At 41.3% G+C, this 11,530-nt stretch overlaps 1 protein-coding gene across 1 annotated transcript; it reads right to left on the reverse strand.

Moving 5' to 3' along the window:
• Window positions 1–3,788: 3,788 nt before the first annotated feature.
• Window positions 3,789–11,217, reverse strand: LOC106577229 (catechol O-methyltransferase domain-containing protein 1-like). The gene is made up of 7 exons (XM_014155145.2): window positions 11,103–11,217; window positions 8,911–9,032; window positions 7,404–7,509; window positions 7,121–7,239; window positions 4,887–4,941; window positions 4,667–4,800; window positions 3,789–4,046 (listed from the first exon to the last, which is right to left on the reverse strand). The coding sequence occupies exons 1-7, from the start codon at window positions 11,155–11,157 to the stop codon at window positions 3,894–3,896; spliced, it is 744 nt and encodes a 247-aa protein (XP_014010620.2). The 5' UTR covers window positions 11,158–11,217; the 3' UTR covers window positions 3,789–3,893.
• Between the last annotated feature and the right edge of the window lie 313 nt (window positions 11,218–11,530).

The raw sequence follows: 11,530 nt of genomic DNA on the forward strand, positions 1-11,530 counted from the left end.
TTGAGATAGGGGTTTGGACTTCTGGTTTTACTTAATTCTAATACTGGTCAATGATTATAACGGTGATTCTGATCTAACCATAAATTCATACATCGTTGTGCTATACTGTAGCTAGATTTTTAGCCAGGTAGCCTAGGACAACAAAAAATACAAGTGTGAACCATATGACAGAGTCATAGTCGGTTTTGTCAACACAAGAGGATGTCATTGACGTTTCTCTACAAGTAGATTGAGTCAACATGTTTTTTCAACTTGCACGCACGCACGCACGCACGCACGCACGCACACACACACACACACACAAATCAGAACCAGGGACAGCCACATCATATTTAGCTTACATTGATTGGACTAAATCGTTTTTGGTATGTTTTAGTTGTCACTGTATTAGACTAAGCAATGTGATTTGATGATGTTGAAATGTTTCAGTTGAAGTGGTGCTGGAACCAATTGACCCAGCGTTGTCCGGGTTAGGGAGGGTTTGCCGGCAGGGATATCCTTGTCTCATCGCACACTAGCGACTCCTGTGGCGGGCCGGGCGCAGTGCATGCTGACCAGCTCGTTGTACGGTGTTTCCTCCGACACATTGGTGCGGCTGGCTTCCGGGTTGGATGTGCATTGTGTCAAGAAGCAGTGCGGCATGGTTGGGTTGTGTTTCGGAGGACGCATGGCTCTCGGCCTTCGCCTCTCCCGAGTCCGTACGGGAGTTGCAGCAATGAGACAAGACTGTAACTACTACCAATTGGAAACCACAAAATTGGGGAGAAAAAAGGGGTAAAAAAAAGCTAAGAAAAAAAAGAAATGGTGCTGGAACAGTGGAGGCAGCAACTGTTTTCTTGTGATCACTCTCGTTGGTTCTATCTATAGTTGTTTAGTAGTCCGAAAATGTCAGAAGCATTGACTTGCTTGACAATGCTGTAGGTCATGTAACTAACTGTTTGTTACATGCAATATGCTTTGTGGACTTCACCGGACAGAGCTTGCTCTCCGGTTTTGTGATGAAAAAACTGTGTGGTTGAATTTATTCTGCCACTGTGTCTTCCTATTGTCTTGGCCTTAGCCCTAAATATCACAGTCTCAAGGCTTATGAACTAACAGGTTATAGTGCAAACAATGCAATTATCACTACACATAGGTTGTAATATGGCTTTCTTTTCTGTTTTGATAATTGTGTTGTTTGCTCTATAAACAGTGATTTTACCAACACAACTCTACTGTTTACACAGTCTATGGCTCGAGGAAACTGTGCAGACACAGTGATCTGAGCTATATGATTGGCTACCAGTAGGCATATAGGAGTTATTGATTTGCTCTCTGGGCCTGTCGGATAGGTGGAGTTGTACCTTCACACACATGAAATGGTTAAAAATGTGAACACTTTGCCTTCCTGGTGCTAGGGCTGCTGAACCAAGTGCACCTACCCCCAACAGCAACAAAAACATAGAAAAATAAAGAACCGAAGGCTTTATCCTTGGGTTTTTTACAGAATTGTTTGGTGATCGACTAGGAATGCCTTGGAGATCGACCGGTTGGTGACCACTGCTGTACTTGAAATGTAGTTACGAAAGTTCAGTCAGTAAGGCTGGTCTGAATGGATTGTCATTTCATTCACCTTGTAAACTCTATAATTCACATTGCTTGCTTCCTATCTCACTAGTCAGCATAGCAGGAATTTGTATGTTAGTGTTTTTATTGACACCTCATCAGGATAGCCTCACGTCTCTCTTCCTCTTTACCATTAGCAAGCGGGTGGAATGTCCTTCGCCTATTAACTTCCGCCAATGAGCATGGCACACTAAGGCATTTCCACCATGCATGCTGATTAACCTATGGACTCACTCGTGCAATAATCACTTCCCTTTCTGTCAACCAATGGGCATAAATCCAGGGGAATATGTCAACTCACCCCTTGTGTCTCACTTGATATTTTGGAGCAAAAGTCTTCCAAAGACCTCCCACCTCTCCACCAGCATGTAACCTGGAGAGCCGTCATCGGATCCCTCTTCTCCCAGCTGGAGGGTTTCGATGCCAGCTGTCCAGCATAGGGCATTCTGTTATCAGCATCTGGTTCTGTGGAGCATTCCTCTGAGATGAGGCCTACCCCAAAACTACCATATGGTATTCTGTTGTCATTCAGTTAAGCTGTCTGGGCTAGGGGGCAGTATTTTCATGGCCGGATGAAAAATGTACCCAATTTAAACAGGTTACTACTCTGGCCCAGAAACTAGAATATGCATAGTATTATATCTGGATAGAAAACACTCTGAAGGTTCTAAAACTGTTTGAATGGTGTCTGTGAGTATAACAGAACTCATATGGCAGGCAAAAACCTGAGAAAAAGTCAACCAGGAAGTGGAGGATCTGAGAATTGTAGTTCTTCTTTCTAGTCCCTTTCGAAACTACAGTATCTGTGGGGTGACGTTGCACTTCCTAAGGCTTCCATTGGCTGTCAAAAGCCTTCAGAAAGTTGTTTCAGCCTTCTCCTGTTACTGGGCAGATAATAGGAGCTCAGTTACTGAGTGGACTGCCTGTGGACAAAGGGATTGGATATGCGTGGTCACGCGAGCGCTCCGTTCCTTCTTTTTCTCCTTGAATGAATACGCTATTGTCCGGTTGGAATATTATCGCAATTTTACGTAAAAAATACCATAAAGATTGATTTTAAACAGTGTTTGACATGCTTCTAAGTACGGTAATGGAACATTTTGACTTTTCGTCTCTGGTACCGCGCTCGCGCGTTATGCCTTTGGATGGTGCTCTGAACGCACAAACAAAACAGTAGGTATTTGAGGTATTTGGACATAAATATGTATTACTTCGAACAAAAACAACATTTCTTGTGGAAGTAGCAGTCCTGGGAGTGCATTCTGACGAAGATCAGCAAAGGTAAGAGAATATTTCTAACACTAATTCTGAGTTTAGGTTGCCCCGAACTTGGCAGGTGTCTGTATAGCTCTCTGTGATGGCTGAGCTATGTACTCAGAGTATTGAAAAATGTGCTTTCTCCGTAAAGCTATTTTAAAATCTGACAAAGCGGTTGCATCCAGGAGTAGTCTATCTATAATTCTTTAAATAATTGTTATATATTTTGTCAACGTTTATGATGAGTATTTTTGTAAATTGATGTGCACATTCACCGGGAGTTTTGGTGGGAATACATTTTCTGAACATCACGCGCCAATGTAAAATGCTGTTTCTGGATATAAATATGAACTTTATCGAACAAAACATATATGTATTGTGTAACATAATGTCCTAGGAGTGTCATCTGATGAAGATCGTGAAAAGTTAGTGCTTCATTTAGCTGTGTTTTGGGTTTTATTGACACATGTCCTTGCTTGGAAAATGGCTGTGTGATTATATTTGTCTATGTACTCTCCTAACATAATCTAGTGTTTTGCTTTCGCTGTAAAGCCTTTTTGAAATCGGACAATGTGGTTACATAAAGGAGAAGTGTATCTTTAAAATGGTGTAAAATAGTTGTATGTTTGAGGAAATTGAATTATGACATTTTGTTGTTTTTGAATTTGCCGCCCTGATATTTCACTGGCTGTGTCCCGCAGGTGGGACGCTAGCGTCCCACGTAGCCCATAGAAGTTAAGCCTGTACTCAATTGAAATCTAATAAAAATGATTTTAGTCCCACCCTGAAAAAGTAAAATCTCTGGGAGTCAAAGGTAGTGATTTAGCTCTTACTGAGACAGAGGCTGACATGCTTTCGAATTTCAAGTAAAAACTGAATCTCACTCGTACACGTACAGTAACATCTATTTATTCCAGCCCTTCATGTTTACCACATCTCAAAAAAATCCCCAATAAATCACAGTGGGTTTGGAGTAAGCATGCATTAAGCATGAGTCATCACGGGTTAGTATGAGTTAGCATGGGTTATTGTTAGCGTTTGATGGCCAGGGTGAGTCCGTCGCCCACAGTGAGCATGCTCAGATCGATCCTCTGGTCTGTGTGGAGTTTCTTGTTGAGCTTGTCCAGAGCCTGGGAGGTCAGGTCATCAGGAGCAGGGTCCACCACTTTACCACTCCAGAGTACCTGGGGGGAGAAGGTGGGGGGGATCAGAGATACAAGTGAGGTGTTCTGTGGTCAGAAGGTCAGAAAGACAGGTGAAGGAAGTGTAATTAGATAGACAGGTGATCAACAGGTCAATGAAGGGTAATTAGATGGACAGGTGATAGACAGGTCAAGGAAAGGTAATTAGATAGACAGGTCAAGGAAGAGTAATTAGATAGACAGGTGAAGGAAGTGTAATTAGATAGACAGGTGATAGACAGGTGATAGACAGGTCAAGGAAGGGTAATTAGATAGACAGGTGATAAACAGGTCAAGGAAGGGTAATTAGGTGGACAGGTTTTAGACAGGTCAATGAAGGGTAATTAGGTGGACAGGTATTGGACAGGTCAAGGAAGGGTAATCAGATAGACGATTAGAGGAGTGAGGTGAAGGGGGAGACAGGTGAGGAGAGAGGCTCAGACTGAGGACAGAGGTGATAGGCCTACATATAAAACACAGAGAAAGATGGCAACCTATCTTTTCATGCATCTTTACCTCAGTTAGCTTATTAGATCAAATCAATCGCATGCTGGCATTATTCAAATCATTTTCAAAATCACGACTCACTTGTTTGAATAAAATTTTGGGCATAGGCTACTCACATTATCGATGGCAATGATGCCACCTTGTCTCACAATCTCAAGAGACTTCTCATAATATCTGTCATAGTTCCGTTTATCCGCATCGATGAACACAAAGTCATATGTTCCAGCTTCCCCAGCAGCTATCAACTCATCTAGGACAAACAAAAGATCACGTTGAAAAGGATTGACCCGTTTCACAACGGATTCGTGTTCGGGTTCTTTAAAATCAGTCACCTACCCAGTGTTTTTATACACATTTGAAGACGGACATTAATTTTATCCTCGACTCCGGCCTAGAAAAGAGAAAGGTAGTTAGTTACATGTTTTTCATTGTCTAGGCATTTGTACTGTTAAGTCCATTGAGATGTTTCAATGTGCTTTAAATTACATTTTGACTTGATTTCGAGTTTAGATGGTTTGAAGCAGACAATAGCAACCATTTTCTGTCACAATGGTTGACCTGTGTTGTGTACAGTAGTATTTCTACTGGTGGGGTTTGGAGGGGGCATTAAGTTCATTGTATGGATTCTCTGCTGCTAGGCTTTGCACCTTTCGTAGACACTTTCTTCTGAGCAGACGGCCTCACTACTCCACCCACAGCACTTTGTGAAGTCTGACTGACAGATGTTAGATACTGAATATGCTGTATTGAAGCTTTTGGAGAGACAATCGATGTTTCTGAATTCCAATGAGTTGAATGGGTTTAGATGTTGTATTGGGGTTGAATACTGGACAAACCGGTCTAAATCCTGTCTAGAGGAATGATGGAGCAAGTTGGGGATGTAACGCATACAAAAGCCCAGGCCCAGACAAAATAAGTGGACATGGGTTAAAGCACTGTGCTGAACAATTGGCTGGTGTTTTTACAGACATTTTCCAATCCTCACTCGACCAGCAACATGTGCCAGTATTGTGGAAAAACTCAATAATTATACCAATTCCTAAAGCATCTAATCCCTCTGTGCTGAATGACTACGACCCTGTCGCCTTGACATCCTTAGTAATGAAATGCCTTGAGAAAATTGTGAAAAGTCATATTCTCAGTGTCACCCAGAAGCTTCTCGACCCATTTCAGTTTGCCTATCAGCCTAGCAGAGGAGTTGATGATGCCATTCTTACCCTCCTTAACATGGTCTATAGACATCTAGAGGGTGCCAAATCCCATGTCAGGGTTCTGTTTGTTGACTTTTCTTCTGCCTTCAACACAATCCAGCCTTACATTTTGGTACAGAGACTCATTTGGGACTTCTCCTTAGATGGGAGGCTGGTTTTGTGGCTGTTGGACTTCCTGAGCCAATGCTCACAGCAAGTCACAATAGGTCCCCACGTGTCGATATACGCAATACCAACACAGGCTCACCTCAGGGATGCGTTTTGTCCCTACTCCTGTACATCTTGTACATTAATAGTTGTATTAGTTCCCATACTGACAGACACCTCGTTAAGTTCGCTGTTGACACTGCCTTGATCAGCCTGTTGCATGATGACGAGTAACATCATGGCCCGGTCCTAGATGACTTTGTAGAGTGGTGTGAGGAATCACACTTGGTCCTCAATACCAACAAGACCAAAGAGATGTGCACAGACTTCAGGAAGTGTACAACACCTACCTCTGCAACATCTATCAGAGGTCAGAATATAGAAATTGTAGAGGAAAACAAATATCTGGGTGTCCTTTTGGACAATAAGCTTCAGTGGAGTAAATGTACAGACCTGATCTACAAAAAGAGCCAACAGAGACTGTACTTCCTCAAAAAGCTGGGATCTTTTAATGTAGACTGTACTATATTGACTCTGTTTTACAAATCTTTTATTGAGAGTATTTTTACTTTTTGTATTGTTTGTTGGTTTGGCAATGCCACTGTCAGCCAGAGAAATATGCTGAGAAGAATTATCACCACAGCAAGCAAGGTACTTGGAGTCAAACAGACAGGCCTGGATGAGATCTTTAAGGTCAGGGCCCTCCGTAAGGGTCACAAAATCATTTTAGACCCAAGCCACCCCTGTACCTGGATTTTGAACTACTCCCCTCTGGGCGCAGGTATAGGGCACCCCTCAGCAGGAAAAACAGAACTAGACAATAATTTGTGCCAGGTGTGATATCCCTCCTAAATAGCTCAGGCTAATGTTCCTATCGACTCCGTAAGGCCAGCAGGCTAGTCTTTTGTTTTAAATGTTTTATTTCTTAATTTATTATAATTTCTTATATTTTTTATTGGTATATAATTGTCATGAAAGTTGTATTGTCAATTTTGTTTTGTATTTAAACGTCACTTTCAATGTGTACATGACACTGCAACAAAATTTCTCCATGGGGAAAATAAAGTCAGAAAGTAAACTAGCTGAATGACTAGCAGAAAAAATATATACTCTAAAAGTAGGCCTAGCTACTCACAGCTGTGTGGGATTTCTGATGAAAATGTAATTCATTGTAAAATGGAAATACAAACTTGGAATATGATTTGATCTGACCTCTTTAAAGAAAGGTTTAGCAATGTTCACGTATTCGTCGTCTATTTCACATGCTACCACTTGACCCTTCTCTGGTACAACCAATGCCATGTTCAGGGTGTTGTACCCCGTGTACATCCCTGGAGAGAAGGAAAATATTAACATTAGTCTCTTCTGATATTAGAATGAGGGCAATTCATTCAGAATTAGTGAATGTTGAAAAGATTGGCGCAATGAAATATATTCCAAATAATATAGTAACATTAAATGTTTTCAGTATTAAGCTTGTTTTATCATTACATACCAATTTCAATGGTTTTGCTGGCATTGATCAATTTGGCCAGATTAGCCATCAGTTGTGCTTGTTCACTAGCAACCAGCATGATGCTCCATGGGTCCTCAAGGGTTTTCTGCAACATGAAGGAAGGAGAATTTGTAATTGATTTAACCTTTATTTAACTAGGTGAATCAGTTAAGAACAAATTCAATGACGGCCTATCAAAAGGCAAAAGGTCTCCTGCGGGGACGGGGGCTGGGATTAATGTTTTATTTTATTTATAAAAAAAAAAAATATAGGACAAAACACACATCACGACAAGAGAGACAACACATCACTGCATATAGAGAGACCTAAGACAACAACATAGGAAGGCAGCAACACATGACAACACAGCATAGTAGCAACACAACATGACAACAACATGGTAGCAACACAACATGGTAGTAGCACAAAACATGGTACAAACATTATTGGGCACAGACAACAGCACAAAGGGCAAGAAGGTAAAGACAACAATACATCACGCAAAGCAGCCACAACTGTCAGTAAGAGTGTCCATGATGGAGTCTTTGAATGAAGAGATTGAGATAAAACTGTCTAGTTTGAGTGTTTGTTGCAGCTCGTTCCAGTCGCTAGCTGCAGCGAACTGAAAGACGAGCGACCCAGGGATTTGTGTCAACCAGTGGGTCTTGCGACGGGTATACAGAGGTGACCAGTTTACAGAGGAGTATAGAGTGCAGTGATGTGTCCTATAAGGAGCATTGGTGGCACATCTGATGGCCGAATGGTAAAGAACATCTAGCGAGAGCACCCTTACCTGCCGATCTAGAAATGACATCTCCATTATCTAGCATGGGTAGGATGGTCATCTGAATCAGGGTTAGTTTGGCAGCTGGGGTGAAAGAGGAGCTACGATAGAGGAAACAAAGTCTAGATTTAACTTTAGCCTGCAGCTTTGATTTGTGCTGAGAGAAGGACATTTAGCCATACTCCCAAGTACTTGTATGAGGTGACTACCTCAAGCTCTAAACCCTCAGAGCTAGTAATCACACCTCTGGGGAGAGGGGCATTTTTCTTCGACAAAAAGACTAAAACATGACTTTTTATGACATAATCTAATCAAACAATGTAATTACGCCGTGTTGCTGACTGCAGCTTCTCAGCACAGTGTTTGTATAGTACTGTGCTGACCTCTAGTGGCTATAGTAGCCTATTTAACTGTCATGATAATGTAGAAAACCAGTATCTCTCTGTATCTATCTGGTTTGTATGTATAGTACATTCCTGCTTTTCATCTCATAAACACCCTGGTTCTCCCCAGTCTTACCAGTCCAACCCCAACCCTAGTTTCATCTCCTCATCCCAGTTCAACCCTAACACTAGCCTCAACCTCAACCCTAACCCTGACTCTAACCCAGTCCAGTCTTACCAGTCCAACCCTAACCCTAGTTTCATGACCTCATTCCAGTTCAACCCTAACACTAGCCTCAACCTCAACCCTAACCCTGGCTCTAACCCAGTCCAGCCTTACCAGTCTGAGTTTGGTCATGACAGGATGTTCTCTCAGTGAGTTGTTCACGACATACTGCAGCACTGGGTCGTTCTTCCCTCCACTGTGGCTCTTACCTGGCAGGGCAGATCCTATTCCTGTGCCTGACCAAAAAAACATCAGTTAGTTACAAATTTAGTTTTGCATGGTAACCCATCTAAACTTTATTTTGATTGTCAGCCCCAAAGCCATGTTCGCAACCACGGCAAATATTGATTACAGCGGGTTCAGAATTTAGCAAGTTTACCTTTGTAAAGAATTCTTTACTGTCAACATCAGGATAAGACATTCCAGTGCTTGAGGATGTTAAAAAACAGGATATTCCCTGAGTCTGTGTTCTTGTTTGGCCTGTAAGGAAAAAACAGAATGGTGTGGGTTTACTGGTCAAAAACAGCTGACCAACTCATAGTTCCATGTGGCGACAAGCTGCTCTGGCTGCCCCTGATGTCCAGCATGCAGACTTGCCTTTGCAGCTTGTAAACCACCTTGTGTGGAGGCTCTGTTTTGCCACTCTTTCTTTTTGGCTAGCCATCTATCTATGTTTGCCGCGATTGCTAGCGTGCTAGCTAAGTGCTTCTTAACAGCCAACTCTTATTAACCACATCATTTGAAAAAGTGACTGGTGAGATAGTTGTTGCAATCCTGGGGCCTCATTTATAACTATTGCGTAAATTGCACACTAAACTTGGTGCATTGCATACATATGTATGTTTCCTGTTTACTAATCAGGCCCGTCCTGAAACTGTGTGCGTTTCAACAAGCATTAAACCCCTGCCTGAAAATGCCCATCGTTCACCTTTTATTGTGACAATAACGCCCTTATTTCCTGTATAATTTGGAACTAGGCCAAGGCATTTTTCTAAAGGAAATAGCAATAGCAAACTTGATCAAATGTCTTTGAAGGTGACGGCAGAATGTTAAACCTTTGCAGTGGCATTTGCTGTAGGCCGTGGCTATCTGACAGACAAAGTTTATGTAAGACAACAACAAAGGCAAATAGCTGTGGACCTGTAAACAGACCGTTTGAATTCAATAGGACTTATCGTTTTGCGTTTACTTTTTCTCCAACCTACGCTGCTGCAACGCGCGTTCTAGAACATTGTCTATTCACAGTGATGGCCATAAATTACACACTTCAATGCAAAATGTCATATGTCTGTTCACCTGTCAAATTCTACTGTATGTTATAAACCAGCTTTCTTTCTGGTGCATAGAGCAAAATACTTGAATTACTAGCATATCTAATAGGCCCAGTTAAATGAGAGATGTGCATGGTAATTGTTTGTAGTCTGTGGCTACTTCGGGAATATGAACCCATCATGGCCCAAGTAGTTTAAGAATTTATTCTGCAATTGTTCTGAAAATATGTATTATGTTTATAAACGCAATATTGTCTACTTGATAAATGTGAAATTTGAGTATTCAGACGAAAGCTTCAGAAGTAACCTACAACCATCTGTGCCACCTGTTAATAAACTGTGCTCTGGATCTGAGGACTGGATCAGATGGTTTAGAGCAAAATAGCTTGTTTATTTACTACTATGAAGTGGGTGCAATTAAACGAGATTTGGGACAAATAGTATACAGTACTTGTTCTAGGTCTATGTGCTAGTAACCTGGCGAGTATGAAACCGTTTTGTGTGAGAACTGGTACGCACATATTTTTGGTTATATTTTGTATGTAAGCACAGTTTATAAATGAGGCCCCTGAGCCTAAGTCTCCCCTAGTCTCTTTCTCTCTCATGGAAAAAAAACAAGCTTTTGGTCATTTGCATAATTGGGTCTTTAACAAATGACAGATAGGGCTGTCTCGGCCGAAGAATGTGAGGTCCCATAACAAGAAAATCACAAGCATTTTTTTTTAAACAGTCCGTTTCAAAAACTAGTTTGAAATAGGGTTTTACTGAGTGGTTTTATGAGTCAACAACATTATTGCGCACGTTAATATGAGCTTTAAAAATTAGATTTTAATTGGACAGTTACTTTAAAATATGATTCCAACATGACAAGCTATCCTACTACCAACATATTAAATCATTATTGTGTCTCATATCCACATTGCATATCATAGATTATTTGTGACAGCTGTAAAACAATAGTTTACTGTACTTCTAAGCAATCAATTATAATATCAGTTTGGTATGGACCACATCATTCTACAGTGTGATATTTAACTGTTAGTGCAAGAACAAGCCGAATGCAGAAACACATCTTGATATCTGAAGCCATTTTGGAAGTGTGTCTATTCAGCTATATAGAGTGAACACCAAAGAGACTGTATTGAGGGAATGTGGGCCTACAATTTATACAGAGTGGATGGGAAAGTCCACTGGCCTCCATGTGTGTTTGTTTTGAACTATCCTTTTAGGGTGAGGGACAATATATCGACCACTCTGTATGTAGATGTTTCACAAGAACACTTTCCTCACAATGTGTTTTCCAGACACCACCCCATGATCCCCATGATGTAACAGTGGAGTTTCCAAGGTGTCAGCCATAGGGAACCACTGTTTAAAGCTCACTGTATGCAGTACAGAGGGTCAAATAATACATACAAATACTAGATGTGTAACGCAGACACTGGGAGTTAGGAAGCAAGTAC

Source organism: Salmo salar, chromosome ssa18, assembly GCF_905237065.1.
Source record: "Salmo salar chromosome ssa18, Ssal_v3.1, whole genome shotgun sequence".
Taxonomy (NCBI): domain Eukaryota; kingdom Metazoa; phylum Chordata; class Actinopteri; order Salmoniformes; family Salmonidae; genus Salmo; species Salmo salar.

What these genes read in the sequence shown, in the direction of transcription:
- LOC106577229 (XM_014155145.2), bottom strand. Translation starts at nt 11,157, where the DNA reads ATGGCTTCAGATATCAAGATGTGTTTCTGCATTCGGCTTGTTCTTGCA. An exon ending in CTAAACCTTTCTTTAAAGAG is followed by an intron (nt 4,942 to 7,120) that starts GTCAGATCAAAT and finishes TCTCTTTTCTAG; the next exon opens with GCCGGAGTCGAGGATAAAAT. An exon ending in GCATCATTGCCATCGATAAT is followed by an intron (nt 4,047 to 4,666) that starts GTGAGTAGCCTA and finishes TTCTCCCCCCAG; the next exon opens with GTACTCTGGAGTGGTAAAGT.